The sequence below is a fragment of the Scyliorhinus canicula genome, chromosome 29 (assembly GCF_902713615.1).
Source record: "Scyliorhinus canicula chromosome 29, sScyCan1.1, whole genome shotgun sequence".
NCBI classification, from domain to species: domain Eukaryota; kingdom Metazoa; phylum Chordata; class Chondrichthyes; order Carcharhiniformes; family Scyliorhinidae; genus Scyliorhinus; species Scyliorhinus canicula.
Genome location: NC_052174.1, coordinates 14,480,965 through 14,499,261, shown reverse-complemented (window position 1 = coordinate 14,499,261; position 18,297 = coordinate 14,480,965). Strand labels below are relative to the sequence as shown.

Genomic DNA, 18,297 nt, shown 5'->3' with positions numbered 1-18,297 from the left:
CCCCTCGGAGCTGGTTTAGCTCACTCAGCTAAATCTCTGTCTTTTGAAGCAGACCAAGCAGGCCAGCAGCACGGTTCGATTCCCGTGCCAGCCTCCCCGGACAGGCGCCGGAATGTGGCGACTAGGGGCTTTTCACAGTAACTTCATTGAAGCCTACTCGTGACAATAAGCCATTTTCATTTCATTTATTTGGTCTGAAAGTAATGTTCACAACAGGAGTGGGGCGAAGGATACTGACAAGGAGGCCAGAGAGCAGGGGGTAAAAGCTCACCTGGGAGATGTTAATCTTCGATCCTTTGGAGCCAGCAACCACCATGGATTTGAAGTTGTTGTATTCAGAGAGGGATTTCTGCGCGGACGAGCCGGTTTTGTCACGGGCATCGTTCAGGATTCGGTTGACCTGGTTCTCAAAGGTTTGCCGCAGGGTGTTACCCGGAGTGGGCTCCAGCTCATTGTTGTGAGCTTTCTCGATGACCTGTAACGGCAGAGATCCATCAGCAACTAGCCTGTCCCGCCGACAGCAACGGTTCCGACAGTTAGTCAGGGACAGTCTGCATCCGAGAGAAGGACTCTGGTGGCAAACTCACCTCTATCACATCCTGTTTGGCCTTTTTGATGGTGTTCTGAATGTCCTGGTAAGTTTTGGCATCAGCGATGGAGTCTCCAATACCAATCGTGTGACCTGTCAGTAATCGAGAATAAAATCAGTCGCAAAATCGCTGCGGTGGGCATTCTCTGGTGAGAAATATACTCCAAAACAGCCTAGTTTTTAAATTTCAAAACAGCCTAGTTTTTTTTTTCTTTTCTTTTTTTTATAAATTTAGATTACCCAATTATTTTTTCCAATTAAGGGGCAATTTAGCCTGGCCAATCCACCTACTCTGCATATCTTTTGGGTTGTGGGGGTGAAACCCACGCAGACACGGGGAGAATGTACAAACTCCACACAGACAGTGACCCAGAGCCAGGGATCGAACCTGGGACCTCAGCGCCTGTGAGGCGGTTGTGCTAACCACTAGGCCACCGTGCTGCCCTCAGCCTGGTTTTTTTTTTTTACTGGTCACCTGAAGTCTAAGCTCCCAGAATCAGAGGACCTTCCGTCAACACTAAACGGAACGGCGGTCTAAATGCCTCCTCATTTCACACAAATCCTCCTACTCGCCGACAAAGGATTTACTTCATCAAATGAATAGAATGTGGGTCTTTGTCTCAAGGGGACGCGACGCAGAGTAAGTTGTATTACAGCTGAGCCGGGACGGGGGTTAGGGTGCAGAACATCGCGACTGAATTGAGCGCGGGGGTGGGAGGTGCGTAGCGGAAAGAGGGGACCAGGTCCGAACGGCAGCCTCCTGTTGCCGTGGGCCGTTCATTCAGCTGTGGATTGGCCACGTGAAATTGCCCCTCGGCGTCCAAAGGTGTGCGGCTGAGGTTCAGGGGTCATTGAGACAGGGCGGGACTGTGGGGGCTAGGGTGGGGCGCTCTTTCAAAGGGTCAGCGCAGAGCTAGATGGACCGAATGGCTTCCTCCTGTAAGGATTGTGTTAACATTGAGCCAGTCCCAAAATAAAGGGAAGGACTCTCTCCCACCCCCAGCTCAGTGTGCGAGCAAGCGTTAAACAAGTTGTCGGAGTAACAGATTTGCTGGTCACAGACGAGATTCTGGCGAACAGCACAGTAACGTACTCCAGTATTATGTACCTCCTGTATGAATCTACACAGCTGTGATGGAAGCACAGCCGCATGAGGGAAGGAGGGAGAACAAAAAGGAGAGAATCTTTACAGCGCAAAGTAGCCGTTTGGCCCATCCGGCCGGTGCTAGCTCGTTGTTCCCACTTCCCAAGCGTTTCCAACTTTTAGGGATCATCTCTGGTTTTTTTAAAAAAAACTTAGAAACGTGTTCGGTCTCGCACGATCCTCAAGAGTTAGGAGCAGGGGTAGGCCATTCGGCCCCTCCAGCACCACCGTTGTGTCTTAACCTCGCTCCTTGCTTTTTGGTTTTGAGCTTAGATTGACAAGAGAATACCTTTCAACTGACTGACAAGAGCAGGGGTGACCTAGAGAGGACCCGGGGACACGCCGCAGTTGACGACAGAGCCACTGCGTATTGAACCCGGGGACACGCCGCAGTTGACGACAGAGTCACTGCGTATTGAACCCGGGGACACGCCGCAGTTGACGACAGAGTCACTGCGTATTGAACCCGGGGACACGCCGCAGTTTACGACAGAGTCACTGCGTATTGAACCCTGGGACACGCCGCAGTTTACGACAGAGCCACTGCGTATTGAACCCTGGGATACGCCGCAGTTGACGACAGAGTCACTGCGTATTGAACCCTGGGACACGCCGCAGTTTACGACAGAGCCTTTGCGTATTGAACCCTGGGACACGCCGCAGTTGACGATAGAGTCACTGCGTATTGAACCCGGGGACATGCCGCAGTTTACGACAGAGTCACTGCGTATTGAACCCTGGGACACGCCGCAATTTACGACAGAGCCACTGCGCATTGAACCCTGGGACACGCCGCAGTTCGATTTCTCCAGCGCACGGTTTGAGCCGTTACCTTCAATCAATAACCAGTTGTTGATGACGGTCTGGATGTTGCTGTAGAAGAGCCTCGTGATGTCGTGGCCCATCTCCAGGAAGGTGATGTGTACCAGCGACCCAGCCGAGGTACCCAGAGACTTCTTGCACAAGATGCCCATAATCAGCTCTCCATTCTCCACAATCACCTAGCCGAGAGATCACAATTTAACACGTTAATACTTCAGGAGTTTTGGTTACACCCAGTTTGCTAACGTTCAGACACATGGGCCTCCCAGCATAACCCAACGACGTCTTGCTCAGGAGCCAGGAAAACCCATTCGCGTCTCCCAGGCGACGTTACCTTGGTGTCCCCTGGCGAGATGTGTTTGTAAGGCCCGTTATCCTCTTCGTCCGGGTGAGTGCTGTGTGTCCGGATGCAGTTAATGTGGCCTGGGATGACCAGAGTGAAGATCTGCTTGCCAGTCCAGAGGGGCCGGGGTTTCAGGATGGAAGGCTGGGGCACTTTGCCGTCCCAGGTGGAGAGATGCATCAACAGGTTCATGACTTCACCCTGGGGCGGAGGAACAGAACAATGTCAAAAGGCTGACTGCGAGCAAACCGAACCAGCACATCTCCCCAGCTGGAGATTGAAGATACATCTTTGCACAAGGTCAGCAGCACTACACTCAAATCATTGTGCAGCTAAGGGCATCAGTGCACTCGGTCCAAATATAACAATCTTTTATTATTGTCACAAGCAGGCTGACATTAACACTGCAGTGAAGTTACTGTGAAAAGCCCCTAGTCGCCACATTCCGGCGCCTGTTCGGGTACACAGAGGGAGAATTCAGAATGTCCAATTCACCTAATAGCACATCTTTCGGGACTTGTGGGAGGAAACCGGAGCACCCGGAGGAAAACCACGCAGACACTGGGAGAACGTGCAGACTCCGCACAGACAGTGACCCAGTTGGGAATCGAACCGGGGACCCTGGTACTGTGAGGCAACAGTGCTAACCACTGTGCTACCATAAGGTACAATTGTTGTGCCTTCCTGGGTCCTGTTTTTTGGGGGAAATATATATATTTTAAAAGTTATTTTTTCCCCCCATCAAGGGGCAATTTAGCGTGGCCAATCCACCTAACCTGCACATCTTTGGGTTGTGGGGGCTGGACGCACACAGACACGGGGAGAATGTGCAAACTCCACACGGGCAGTGACCCAGAGCCGGGATCAAACCCGGGAACTCGGCGCCGTGTGGCAGCAGTGCTACCCACTGCGCCAGCCATGGGTGGGGAATAATATTTTGTCAGTTTCCCCAATACCACGTGACAAAGTGCCCAACATCATTCCCAAATGGCCTGGCTCGAACTGCAAGGTTCCAAACTACTGAGGATATTGCACCCCCTCCATCAACCCCATCGATTCCTTCCATCGTCTGAAAGACAAGGTCAGGAGCTATTCGACCACAAGGTGCATCACAGGCACCCCACTCTGGGCTCTGACACGCACAGTTGAGTGGCCCGATTGCTCGCCTCACTAAAACAAAAGGTCACTGATAACAAGTTGTCATCGTTTACACCCGGTCTGGGTTTTAAAAAACAGAGAGGCACAGCTCCAAGCGAAATCCAGAACCTGAGAGCTTGCCGTCAGCCAGAAAAATCTTACTCTGTCCATGAAGACGTCCCTCTTGGTGAATTTCCGCACCGCCGTCAGCGTGTCCTGCACAATACCCATGACGGGCCTGTTGGACTGAGGTGTGACAATCATCCTGGGCACCATGGCCAGCTCTTGGATCTCCGCTCGCGTCTCCAGGGACTGAGGCAAGTGGAGATTCATCTCGTCACCGTCGAAATCTGCATTGTACGGAGTTGTCACGCTGTCGGGAGGAGGGGGAAAAAGGTAAATCAAAGGCCGCCGCTGCTTTTGAAACTTTTTTTTGTCTCCGTTCTCATTAACGGATCAATCCCGAATCTGAAAGACGCGAGAGCCTTTAGTATCGGCAGCATGGTCAAACGTAGCAGGGATTTAGGGGGTGGGACTGTTTGATTGAATTGGCCCAAAAGGCTGTACTCTGCCCGGTAACAGGTGGCAATGGGATCCGACCCCAGCAAAATGCTTTCAAGTCCGAGGGAGTTTCAAGTTTTGATTTTGGCAGCAGAGGCAAGACGTGCTATCTCTCTCTCTCTCCTCTCTGCAGTAAGGCTGCGGCGAGTGTAGTTCGGAACTTGCAGAGGCTCCGAAATGGACCAGAACCTTGCTATCTCTCTCTCTCCAGAAAAGTTGCGAATACCCTGCGAATATTCTTGAAACTGCAGGGAAGCAGGATGAATGAATCGACCGAATGGACTATTGCAGACTGCAAACAGAGACCTTAACCTACCAGCTGACTGTGAAGGCAGGAGCACTAAAATCCTCTATCTGAAATAAAGACTCTTGTTCCTTTCACTTATGTTTTACCCCTTTCTTCCTGTCTGACGTGCGTGTGTATACACAAATATAATTACAAAATATATATATTAATTTTATTAAAATAAATTTAGAGTGCCCAATTATTTTTTCCAATTAAGGGGCAATTTAGCATGGCCAATCCACCTACCCTGCACATCTTTGGCTTGTGGGGGCGAAACCCACGCAGACACGGGGAGAATGTGCAAACTCCACACGGACAGAGACCCAGAGCCGGGATCGAACCTGGGACCTTGACGCTGTGAGGCAGTATATTAATAGTTAACTAGTTGTATTTGCTGCATATTTCACGACAGAGTTTGTTATAAATAAACAGTAATTGGGTTTACATTTACAAACCTGGTGAGTGTGATTATTGGGAAACCTTTGGGTATTTTTCTAAGAATTATTCACTTGTGTTGCGACTCCGGGGGGGGGGCAGGTGGGGCTAGAATAGACCTCGCACCAATCCAGGCCGGCGTTAACAGTACACAGGGCCAGGGGGAACTGTACTGCTCCTCAAGCGGGCGGGGCTGGGAGGGAGAAGCGACAGAGCAAACACCTCCCCTAAAGGACAGACACTCACCTGAGATTGAGTCGAAAGGTCGACCAGGGCAGGATGCGAACTTTGTGCCCCATCATTGACATTTTATGCAGCGTGGGCTGTCTATTGAAGATGACAATGTCGCCGTCACACATGTGCCTTTCCACCTGGAATGGACGGACAGTAGGCAGACTAAGCGGAGGGTGCAAACAGAACACAAGGCAACCAATGACAAGTTTTTGATTTGATTTTACGTCGCTGTGAGTAGTTTCCCCCTCTCCCCACCCAGCCATCCCCTCCTGCTGCCAGCCCCGAATCCACAGCCCACGCCCCTCATTGGTGCCGGCCACACTCTCTGGAACATGCACGCGATGGGGACAGGGTAACAACAGAACAGCTTTGCCCCCCCCCCCCCCCCCCCCCCCGAAGCAACGGAGCGACTTTGACGAGCGTCAATCTGAAGCAGCAACCTCAGGGATCCTGACTCCGCTAAGGACAGCCTCAGGTGAGGGGGCGAAGTCTGAAACCCAGTCATTGTTGCAGTGTAGGAATCGCACAGCTGATTTTCACAGAGCAAGATCTCTCAGACAGCACTGCGACATTGAGCGGCCACCGTAAAGCGTGATGTATCAATCGACCCAATTTTCCTGGCTCCAAGTATTAGACACCCACCCCCTCCCCCTTTCCAGCCATGATGCGATCTTTCAACACAAATGGCCACCACACAAATGCCGATCTATAGCCGGCCGCTAACATAGGCAGGGCAATACCACCCCGCCGCAGAGGTTTAGGGAGGGAATTGCAGAGATTAGGGCCCCCCAAGCTGAAGGCACGGCCGCCAATGGTGAAGGAACGCTCAAAGTGGTCAGAATTGTGGAGATCTCCGACGGTCGTGGGGCTGCAGGAGGTCGGAGATCAGGAGGGCCGAATCCATGGAGGCGGGAATTGAAAACAATGATGAGAATTTACATAGAACACACAGTGCAGGAGGAGGCCATTCGGCCCATCGAGTCGGCACCGACCCACTTAAGCCCTCACTTCCACCCTATCCCCGTAACCCAATAACCCCTCCTAATGTTTTTGGTCACTAAGGGTAATTTATCATAGACAATCCACCTAACAGCACGTCTTTAGACTGTGGCAGGAAACCGGAGCACCCGGAGGAAACCCACGCACACACGGGGAGAACGTGCAGACTCCGCACAGACAGTGACCCAGCGGGGAATCGAACCTGGGACCCTGGCGCTGTGAAACCAGTGCTACCCACTTGCGCTTTATTTATTTTTTAAATTTGTTTTTAAATCAGGGCAGTCAGATTCTACAAGTTCTAAATTGATCAGGGCTCCCCTTTCTGCTACAAAGCCCCGGCTGGACCGCCGTGGAGGTGCAAACCACCGCACCAGAGAACACCTTTCAGCTCCATGGCTTCGCATTGACAGTATAACTGCAGTCCCAGCCAGCACAAAGCCAAGCTGCAGACACCTCCTGCCTCGCGGGCACGCCGTACTGACCCGGTATCCAATCTGAAGGTGCAGATCGCTGGGTTTGGGGTGGAAACGCAGGTCAATCCGGTCACCGTTGTCTCGGATGATATACTTGGCACCGGGGTACTGGTTGTTACCCCTCCTGACCAACTCCTGGAGTCTGCAAGAAGATGAGAAAACAAAAAATCATTCCAATCAGTCAATAACTTGGGAGTTACTTCACCTGCACAACAGGAGGCGCCTCTGCTCAACAGCACCGGAGAATCAATTAGCCGAGGGCGGAACAGTGGTTAGCACTGCTGCCCCACAGCGCCGAGGACCCGGGTTCGATCCTGGCCCCAGGTGGCTTGCGGAGTTTGCACATTCTCCCCGTGCAACGCAGGCCATTGTTGGCGAGTAAGTTACCCAGCATGCCGAGGTCAGTCAAGAGGGGGCTTCCCTCCCCCACTGAACCCAAGCGGGGGAAAAACCCAGATCGATAAACGGAAAATACCGCAGATGCTGGGAATCTGACATTAAAACGCTGGATAAACTCGGTGCCTGTAGAGAAAGAGACAGAGTTGATGTTTCGAGTCCACGTGGCCCTCAGGACCATCAGCTACAGTCGTAATGAATGGAGGAGCGGGCTGGAAGGGCCGAACGGCCTCCGCCTGCCCCTATTTCCACCGTTTGCTCAGAGCTGAAGAGAAGGAGAATTCCGGCCCCATTAGACACACCTGTCGATGTTGAAGGGAGTGACGATTTCCGGGAAGGTCATGTTGGCAGCGATCGATCGGGGAACGCCGACCTGATCGATGGAGAGGTTGGGGTCGGGCGTGATGACCGTGCGGGCTGAAAAATCCACTCGCTTCCCCATCAGGTTTCCCCGCACACGTCCTTCCTTCCCCTTCAGCCGCTGTTTGAGGGACTTCAGAGGCCGGCCCGACTTTTGCATTGCCTGGGGGACAAAAAGCAAAATGAGAGAGGACAGCACATCGTAGCCGGCAACCATCACAGTTGTTCACTCCTTCAGGTCGGAAGACACAGCTTAAAAACTCAGATATTGTAGCGGAAGTATTGAAAGGAGCACCGTTCACATCCTCATGCACATTATCTCTCTCAGTAATCAGAGTATTTGATTTTGACAGGAAGGTTCCATAAATGTCAATGAGGTTTTGTGACGTCGATCGACCCCAGGAACAACATCCATGACCCTCATGCAGCAATGGCCACAGGATCCTTTACACTCAGGGCAGACAACACCTCCCCAAAGGGCAGCGATCCTCTGACAGTGCGGCACTCCCTCAGTACTGACCCTCTGACAGTGCGGCACTCCCTCAGTACTGACCCTCTGACAGTGCTGCACTCCCTCAGTACTGACCCTGTGACAGTGCAGCACTCCCTCAGTACTGACCCTCTGACAGTGCAGCACTCCCTCAGTACTGACCCTCTGACAGTGCGGCACTCCCTCAGTACTGACCCTCTGACAGTGCGGCGCTCCCTCAGTACTGACCCTCTGACAGTGCGGCTCCCTCAGTACTGACCCTCTGACAGTGCGGCACTCCCTCAGTACTGACCCTCTGACAGTGCGGCACTCCCTCAGTACTGACCCTCTGACAGTGCGGCACTCCCTCAGTACTGACCCTCTGACAGTGCGGCACTCCCTCAGTACTGACCCTCTGACAGTGCGGCACTCCCTCAGTACTGACCCTCTTGACAGTGCGGCACTCCCTCAGTACTGACCCTCTGACAGTGCGGCACTCCCTCAGTACTGACCCTCTGACAGTGCGGCACTCCCTCAGTACTGACCCTCTGACAGTGCGGCACTCCCTCAGTACTGACCCTCCGACAGTGCGGCACTCCCTCAGTACTGACCCTCCGACAGTGCGGCACTCCCTCAGTACTGACCCTCTGACAGTGCGGCACTCCCTCAGTACTGACCCTCTGACAGTGTGGCACTCCCTCAGTACTGTCCCTCCGACTTACCCTGGGAAGTCCAGGCAGTTCATTGTCGACCATGGTGGCGACGTGAAACTGCAGGAGTTTGACATCCTCCGCGATGACGTGAGCTGCTGCCCCGTTCTGCTCGTTCCTCCGCAGTTGGTTGTTGATTTTGACGATGTCGGCCAGTTTGTGGGTCAGGTCATCCTGGAAACAAGGGGGACACGGTCTTATATATTTTGTTAATAAACTAATATCGCCAAGCGAGCAAGCCTCCTTTCACACCGGTCAGCTGGAAACAATGCACTGGGTTTACTGCCCATTTAAAGCTCATATTGCCCCTCACTGCCCCCCCCCCCCCCCCCCCCCCCGGGAGACCCAGCTGCCCCGTGATACCCAATCAGCTGGTCTTCACGTGTGCGATTATTCAACCAAAGGAGGAATTACAGCAGAACTGGATCCCAATCAGGAGCAGAAATGCTGGCAAACTCCAATTTGGTTAGTGTGGGAAAGAGGGAAACCAAATATCTCACCCCCGACCCTGCTGAGCGTGCCCAAATCCGGGTTTTAATTTCAGTTTCCCGTATCCAGCGCTTTCCCGCATTGCCTGACCCGCGTGCGCGGCGAGATAAAAATCGGTACCTGATTGCGAGCGGCACCCTGCATGACGACAGCCGGCCGCACGGAGAGGGGCGGCACAGGGAGCACGGTCAGAATCATCCACTCCGGCTTGGCGTACTTGGGGTCCATGCCCAGGATCACGCACTCCTCGTCCGTGATGCGCTTGAAGATCTCGTACACCCGCTCCGGGTTCAGCAGGATCTTCTTCTCCTGCGAGTCCTCATTGACGTGCTTCCACTCGGCGTACAGCTCCAAGCCCACCCTGCGAATGCGGGGCTGGTAGCGGCCGCAGCCTCCATGGCCCTAGGGCAGGGAAAGCCGCAGTTGGGAAACGACAACGCAAATCCATCACATTGCACGTTTTTAATCGCCCTGAGCCCGGCTAAAGATTGGAGACCCGGCACAAATTCAATAGTAACTTCCTGGACGTGGGATTGTTGGGGGGGGCGCACAGTGGCAATGTCACTATAATCCAGAGGCCCAGAGCTCTGGGGGGGACACGGGTTCAAATCCCACCACTGCAGATGGTGATATTTCAATTCAGGTAAATTAAATCTGGAATTAACAGTCTAAAGGTGACCATGAAACTATCGCCGTAAAAACCCATCAGGCTCATTAGAATCATAGAATTTACAGTGCAGGCCATTCGGCCCATCGAGTCTGCACCAGCCCTTGGAAAGAGCGCCACATGCACAGGCTTCTACCCTATCCCCGTAACTCAGAAACCCCTCCTAACCTTTTGGACACTAAGGGGCAATTTAGCATGGCCAATCCACCCTAACCTGCACATCTTTGGACTGTGGGAGGAAACCAGAGCTCCCGGAGGAAACCCACGCAGACACGGGGAGAAGGTGCAGACTCGGCACCGACAGTGACCCGAGCCGGGAATCGAACCCGGGACCCTGGCGCGGTGAGGCAGCAGCGCTAACCCACTGTGCCGCCCATGGCTAATGCCCTCCAGAGGGGGGGAATCTGCTGTCCTTATCCCGTCTCACCTACATGTGACCCAGGTCCACGGCAATGCGACTGACACTTAACTGCCCCCTTCAAGGACAATTAGGGATGGGCAATAGATGCTGACCCAGCCAGCGACACCCCCCCCCCCCAGGAACAAATAAAAAAAGGTTAAGAGTGAGAGAGAGAGGCAAGGATGTCAGATTATTGGGTTACTCAGTCAGCTGTTCATGTACCCAAATAGGGGCAATTTAGCTCAGCCAATCTACCTACCCTGCACATCTTTGGGTTGTGGGGGCGAAACCCACGCAGACACGGGGGAGAATGTGCAAACTCCACACGGACAGTGACCCGGGGCCGGGGATCGAACCTGGGACCTCGGCGCCGTGAGGCTGGCTTTTGGTTGACGGTAAACGATCACCGCCCGTGTCGGTTGCGCCAACGCTCAAATCGAGGGGAGAGCTCGCCAACGGACTTACCTTCTCCTTGGTGAGGTCTTCCTCGCCCTCTTGCTGCTCCACTCCAAACTTGTTGTCCATCTCCTCCCCGCCCTCACAGATGTTCTTCCCTTTGCAAAGATCGTAGACGTGAGTCAGCCGCTTCCGTGGCTGCCCCTTCGATTTGATCAGGATGTCTTTGATTTTGGGATTGTTCTGTGCAAAAGAGAAACACGAGGGAGAGAGAGAGTCAGATAAATAATTACACGGAGTTGGCCAGTTTCGAAGCTGTAAACGCTGAGCGGCCCCTAAAGTTGCTACTTACCGAATCGACCAGCAGTTTGGAACAGAAGAAGCAGACACACCGGAGAACTTTCATCGTCTTGGTCAGGAAACCCACGTGGAAAACGGGCTTGGCCAGCTCGATGTGGCCAAAGTGACCCGGGCATTCTGTCATGTTGCCTGCAAGTGGAGATTAACAGATGGTGAGATACTCCAGAACGTCACGGGTGGGCAGGTGTGGAGGGAGCGCTCATAACGTGGGTAAATCAGCCGAGGGAGAAACGAGCGGGAATGAAGGTACTCGAACTCCCGTCTCTGGATTATCAGTCCGGTTACCATAAGACCATAAGACATAGGAGTGGAAGTAAGGCCATTCGGCCCATCGAGTCCACTCCACCATTCAATCATGGTTGATTTAATGGTTGATGGTTACATGACCACACAGCTCCCATAACCCTCGAATATGAAACAATCGGATCCTTCTGCAGTCTAAACCTGGGCAGCGGTGCCCAGAACAGTTTCAAAAGCCCAAAACGAAAATGAAATAAGAGACTTTTTGCTTTACAAAGAATACAGCACAGGAACAGGCCCTTCGGCCCTCCAAGCCTGTGCCGGCTACAGTACCTGCCTAAACTAAAACCGTCTGAACTTACGGAGTGCGTATCCTTCCATTCCCACCCTATTCACATTTGTCTAGATGCCCCTTAAATGCCGCTATTGTACCTGTGCCCACCACCTCCCCATTAAGCACAGATCAGGGCAGGAAGGGTAGCGATGGCGGCTTTCCTTTGCCGGGCTGGGTAAAATCACTCACCTGCACAGGTCTGGCATCTTCCAGTTCTTTCGATAACACCTTGGCGGGGGTCCATCAGCCCCCCCAGCTTGGGGCGGCCCCCCTCCGTGGTCTCGGAGTACTTTATTCCTCCCTCGGTCACAGACATCCGTTTCTGGGGCAAGACAAAACGGGGGGGAAAAAAATGAGCCGTGAGGAGTGAGGGGGGTATAAATCGCAAACCAACAGGCCCACGTCACGTGGAATTGAGCCCAAACCACCACTGCTGGCGTTTCCCCACACGCCACAATCCTCCTCCTACCCTATCGCCATAAATTTCCATTCCTTTCCCTCTGCTTCCGCCAGCCTCCTCCTTTAAATGCAACAGCGTCGCCTGCCCAAGCCACTTTGCGGGAACTATTTCCACATTAGCGCCATGGTTACCATCTTGTACAGACGCAAAAAACACCCCAACGGGGCGCTGCGCCATAGCAACCACCCCGACAATATTTCAAAACCAAGGCAGGGGACCCAGAATCCTGGTCAAGGAATTTGGTTTCAAGGGGAGTTTTATAGGAGATGGATATTCCCCCCCCCCCCCCCCCCCCCCGGGAGTGGTCGGTTCCCCAATCCATGATCAGATTTAGCAGCGTTGGCGTGGTCAACAATTGGAAGAGGTCTATTCGCCCTCGTGCTGTTGCCAGGGTCTCACTGCGCCGTCAATTGCTGGCCGACAGCAACCGGGAATAGCCGCCAGCTTGGGGCTCCCAAGAATGGAGTGATCAGGTGACCCTTAAATTAGGGATGAGCACAGGTCACCAGGCAGCCAACGCCAGCCATACTGGGGGTGGAGCCGACGCACAGAATACACGGGCCGCCCTCGAAACATGGCAGAACTCAAACACTAGCTGTTGCTTTGGAGCAGAGGTGGAGTGGGGAGAAAGACGATCAGAGTGTAAGGAGATAGAGATCCAGACTTTCCACTATTAACAGGGGCAACGTTCCCCCAACATTAAACGCACCAATTCATCTCTATCTGGCACTTTACAACAGATGCCCATTGTCTGCTGTAACTAGGACCTCTGGACTAATCAGCCGGCCCCCTCCCCTGCATTGCCTAACCAACTTTCCTCCAATCCCCTCTCCGCCTGGCTCTGAACGCGACTCGCTGCATTTTTAAAAAAAAAGTTCTCTTAAAATCGCCCACAATCCTGCCAGGAGAAGCGGCTAACTTCCCTCCCGATTCGAACGCCCGAGTTAAATCTCTCTTTAAACCTTCACTAGCCAAAGCAAAGACCCCCCCCCCCCCCCCATCCCCAGGACCTTTCTGGTAACCTCCTCTGCATCCTCGCACGCCCCAAGGCCCGCGTACCACATCTCACTGAGCAACCATTCATTTGCACGGTTTCTAAAGACGGAGCACGCAGCAAAATTAAATCTACAGATCGGGAGAAAAATCCCCCCAAAAAAAAAATCGCTCTTTATCTTTCCCGGGAGTGGACTTATTTGCAAATGTAGTTAATGAGGTAAACGCACATTGAAGAGGGTGCAGAGAAGGAAGGTGGAAGCGAGATTTGAATGGAGATCTGGATATTAACTTGATGGGAATAATCTGCAGGGCGATGAGGTGGTGGAGTGGGATGAGTCGGGTAAGCAAGAGCCAGCACAGGGAAGAGAAGGAATGGCCTCCTCCATTCTAGAAAATTCTCAGATACGCCTTGTTGCTGGCAGCATCGGAGCCAAGGCCTCAAACCCCAGCTAGCTAGCGAACCCATCTCAAAGCCTCTTCATTAGCCTTCCCCACCGACAATCAAATCTCTAACCACCCCCCCTCCCCTCCACCGAATCTCTAACCCCTCCCACACCGATCTCCTCATGTCTCTCTTCCCCTGCCCTAACCACACTCACACGCCTGCACTAACTCAGTAATATCTCAATGACCAGCACTCTAATCTCTCCCAAGGACTCCCCCATTCTGGTCATTTACCCCCCCCCCCCCCCCCCCCCCCGTCCCGTCCCAATTCTGGCCTCTTACCCCACTGTTGGCGACCACAGAATTCCCTCTCTGGGCCACCCCCCCCCACCTCTGTACGCCCGGATTTTGTCTAACACTCCCTGCTGTGAAGGACGTAGGGCTACAGGAATAAAAACTGTTGTGCGTGTGGTTAATGAATCGCTCCGCCTTGCCCCTCAGTGAGGCATGGATTTATGAAACCGTACACGGGGTCGGTCGCACGTCTACGTCTCACATTAAAGAGGCAATGTGCACCCTAATGGATTCTGCCCAATGATATTTTGTGGGTTTTGTTTCTAAAACTCAAACAGCAGTGGGGACGGGGGCAGGAACAGGACATGAAAAACATTGCAGCAAGGTTTTATTGGTAATCTGCTTTATTTATTTTTTAAAAAAAACAATTTCTTCACAAACTGAAGGATACAATCGTGTTAAATAGACCCATAGACCCAAGTATAAAGAACAGTCTTGGACCCACATTCATCTTCCAGTACCCAAATTCCGCAGCCTTAAAACACAAAATAACTGTCGGAAAGTGTGTCAATCCACTGCTACTGCCTGGATTTCAGTGAGCTACTAGACCCAGAAGAGATGGACAGTATAGTTCTCGATCTTGCCCTTCCAGGCTCCCTTCACCTGGAGCGCACTGGGAACTGTCAATGCTCAGGAGACGCCAGCAACAACGATCAGATGAATCAAGAGCATCGCAGGGGAGGAATTTTAATATGTTTAAACAGCAGGGAGAAGCAGCCTCGTGTAACATATCTACGCAAAACCTCCCCTTCCTAGCAGCACGTGACATCGCCAGTCTTACACTTGCTGTCAAAACACGATCGTATAAGACAGTCGAGGGTATTGGCTGATGGAATGCGCCACGCTGGAGGATTAGATCACCCTGCAGGACATTGAAACAAGTTCGGCATGGCAGCCCAGTTAATGGGGGTGCAGAGTTAGGAGTGAGTGAGCAAACAAAGAACTTTATTAAGATATTGCCTAAATCCCAAACAACTCCAAAAAGTAAAATAGCAATATAGACATGGAATTTACAGTGCAGAAGGAGGCCATTCGGCCCATCAAGTCCACACCAGAAAGACCAACCCACCTAAACACTATGGGCAATTTAGCATGGCCAATCCACCTAACCCCCACATCTTTGGAATTGAGAGAGGAAACCCACGCAGAAACGGGGAGAACGTGCAGACTCCACGCAGGCAGTGACCCAAGCCGGGAATCGAACCTGGGACCCCGGAGCTGTGAAGCAACTGTGCTACCCTGCCGCACAATATCTACCCAACTCAATCACCAACAACATTGGGATAAGTTCTTTGTCCAGCTGGAGAGACTATAATGCAGCTGGGGTCACCTTGGCCCAGATCAACCGAGCCATTCAAATCAGAATCCCTACAGTGCTGAAGGATTGCCGTTCGGCCCATCGAGTCTGCACTGACCCTCCGAAAGAGCACTCGACCCGGGCCCCACTCTCTTCCTTCCCCCCTCCCCCCCCACCTAACCATTGGGATACCCAAGAGCCAATTTTATAGGCCGATCCACCCAAACTGCACCTCTTTGGGTCTTGTTTCTGGGAGTGACTCCACTCTAGCGCTTCAAACAGATCTTGCGTTACAGGGGGGGAACAACTTTGCACAAGGTAAACTCAAGATTATTTAAGAAATAACAAAAGTGCTGGAAATATTCAGGTCAGGCAGGATCTGCGGAGATAAACAGAATTGATATTTCAGGCCAAGTAGACCCTTCATCAGAATCACATTTTCTCAAAAGATTTAAGACCTCGCAAGCACTTAACACCATGACTAAATTCACCAATGGGTTTTGTTTTCTGGGAGGTGGGGGGGGGAATTAAGTTTTTCAGGAATAGCTGAATGATGTTCTGCCACATGCTATTGTAATTTGACAAGTCAGGTCGATAATCCTCCCAGTTGCTTAAAGGAAAACCCTGCCCATCCAAGATAACCCCTTTAAATTGGTTAGCAAAAAAAAAGGATTATGAAACTGGCTGCTCCTGCAAATCGGAGTTCATCCATACAGTAGGATCCCTATAGTGCAGAAGGAAGCCAATCCGCCCATCGGAGCCTCACCGACCCCGTGAAAGAGCACTCGATCCAGGCTCACTCCTCTGTCCTATCCCCGGTAATCCCACCCAAACTGCACAAATTCGGATTGTGGGAGGGAACCCACGCAGACCCCACACGGGCAAGTCACCGAGGCCTGAATCAAACCCGGGTCTCCGTGCTGACCCACTGCATTCTATCAGGAAAGACTAGCTCTAAAGGAGAAAGAGAAAAACAAAACATTTGAGGGAAATAAGACGTTTCAAATTAGAGCCTCTTTGTCCTCAAGAACTTCTAACTGAAGGAAAAATGTGGCCCTGTAAAGAGAAAGGCAATTGCATACATCAGAGCTTTTACAAATTTCAAACTGAATTCTTGGGTCTTCAATTGCTCTAGGCAAAAGTCAGGGGGGAAATCAAGCCAGGGCAGAGGGGGGGGGGGGAAAACTGGGCCAGGGTAAAGGGGGGGGAATCAAGCGAGGGCAATGGGGGGGGAAATCAAGCCAGGGTAAAGGGGGGGGAAATCAGGCCAGGGTAAAGGGGGGGAATCAAGCCAGGATAAAGGGGGAGGAAATCAAGCCAGGGTAAAGGGGGGGAAATCAAGCCAAGGTAAAGGGGGGGAAATCAAGCCAGGGTAAAGGGGGGGGGGGGAAATCAAGCCAGGGTAAGGGGGGGGGGGGAAAAATCAAGCCAGGGTAAGGGGGGGGGGGGGAAAATCAAGCCAGAGTAAAGGTGGGGGGGAGAAATCAAGCCAGGGTAAAGGGGGGGAAATCAGGCCAGGGTAAAGGGGGGGAAATCAGGCCAGGGTAAAGGGGGGGAAATCAGGCCAGGGTAAAGGGGGGGAAATCAGGCCAGGGTAAAGGGGGGGAATCAAGCCAGGGCAAAGGGGGAGGAAATCAAGCCAGGATAAAGGGGGGGGGGGGGGAAATCAAGCCAGGATAAAGGGGGGGGGGGAAATCAAGCCAGGGTAAAGGGGGGAAATCAAGCCAGGGTAAAGGGGGGGAAATCAAGCCAGGGTAAAGGGGGGGAAATCAAGCCAGGGTAAAGGGGGGGAAATCAAGCCAGGGTAAAGGGGGGGAAATCAAGCCAGGGTAAAGGGGGGGAAATCAAGCCAGGGTAAAGGGGGGGAAATCAAGCCAGGGTAAAGGGGGGGAAATCAAGCCAGGGTAAAGGGGGGGAAATCAAGCCAGGGTAAAGGGGGGGGAAATCAAGCCAGGGTAAGGGGGGGAAATCAAGCCAGGGTAAAGGGGGGGAAATCAAGCCAGGGTAAAGGGGGGGGGAAAATCAAGCCAGGGTAAAGGGGGGGGAATCAAGCCAGGGTAAAGGGGGGGAATCAAGCCAGGGTAAAGGGGGGGAAATCAAGCCAGGGTAAAGGGGGGGGAAATCAAGCCAGGGTAAAGGGGGGGGGGAAGAAATCAAGCCAGGGTAAAGGGGGGGGAAAATAAAGCCAGGGTAAAGGGGGGGGGCAATACGCAGGTAAGGGGGGGGGGGGGGAGGAATCAAGCCAGGGTAAAGGGGGGGGAAATCAAGCCAGAGTAAAGGGGGGGGGGAAATCAAGCCAGGGTAAAGAGGGGGGAAATCAAGCCAGGGTAAAGGGGGGGAAATCAAGCCAGGAGTAAAGGGGGGGGAAATCAAGTGAGGGCAAAGACAGGGATCCAAAGTTAAAAAAACTTTTTTTGTAAAAAAAGTTAAATTCAGCATAAGTGCAGAATTACCAACTGGTTCCCCCCCCAATGAGTAAATTGCCAACTGTAGATTTTAATTACAAGGGGTTTAAAATGTTTCTCCCCCACCCCTTGCAAACACAGAAAACCAGCAGCACCCCAGCAGATACCAGCAGCTGCCCAGTAGCAGCTTGCCAGCAGCCCACCAGCAGATACCAACAGCCCCCCCCCACCCCAAACCAGCACCCCCACCAGCACATACCATCTCATCTGGACTCAGGATGCCAAACTGAACCCTTTTGATGGTGCGCAGTGGGCATGCGCTGTCTCCGGAAGGAGGTCCTTGCATGGTTCAAACTCCCAGCAGCCAGCGGCGTCCCGTCAGAGAGAGGGGGGAGAAGGAGAGAAAAGACAAACCCCTCCGCTCTTTAAAATAAACTATTAAAACTCCACTTTTACACCCGGCTGCTCTCCCTCCCCCCCCCTGCCCCTCGGATGTGCCTTTATTTTAAGTATGCCGACCGGGCGGGCTCTATTCCCCCACCTCCCTGTTTTTTTTC

General features: G+C 52.7%; 1 protein-coding gene across 1 annotated transcript in view; it reads right to left on the bottom strand.

Moving 5' to 3' along the window:
• polr2a (RNA polymerase II subunit A) overlaps positions 1-18,297 on the bottom strand; it is a 35,127-nt gene extending 16,830 nt beyond the window's left edge. Inside the window, exons 1-14 of the mRNA XM_038786999.1 lie at positions 18,000-18,297; positions 12,034-12,166; positions 11,263-11,399; positions 10,980-11,153; positions 9,568-9,849; positions 8,971-9,132; positions 7,722-7,942; positions 7,033-7,165; positions 5,564-5,688; positions 4,198-4,408; positions 2,890-3,099; positions 2,566-2,734; positions 588-682; positions 272-475 (exon numbers count right to left, since the gene is read on the bottom strand). Coding sequence (XP_038642927.1) covers positions 272-475; positions 588-682; positions 2,566-2,734; positions 2,890-3,099; positions 4,198-4,408; positions 5,564-5,688; positions 7,033-7,165; positions 7,722-7,942; positions 8,971-9,132; positions 9,568-9,849; positions 10,980-11,153; positions 11,263-11,399; positions 12,034-12,166; positions 18,000-18,086 — 2,343 coding nt within the window. The 5' untranslated portion in view covers positions 18,087-18,297. The remainder of the gene's footprint in view (positions 1-271; positions 476-587; positions 683-2,565; positions 2,735-2,889; positions 3,100-4,197; positions 4,409-5,563; positions 5,689-7,032; positions 7,166-7,721; positions 7,943-8,970; positions 9,133-9,567; positions 9,850-10,979; positions 11,154-11,262; positions 11,400-12,033; positions 12,167-17,999) is intronic.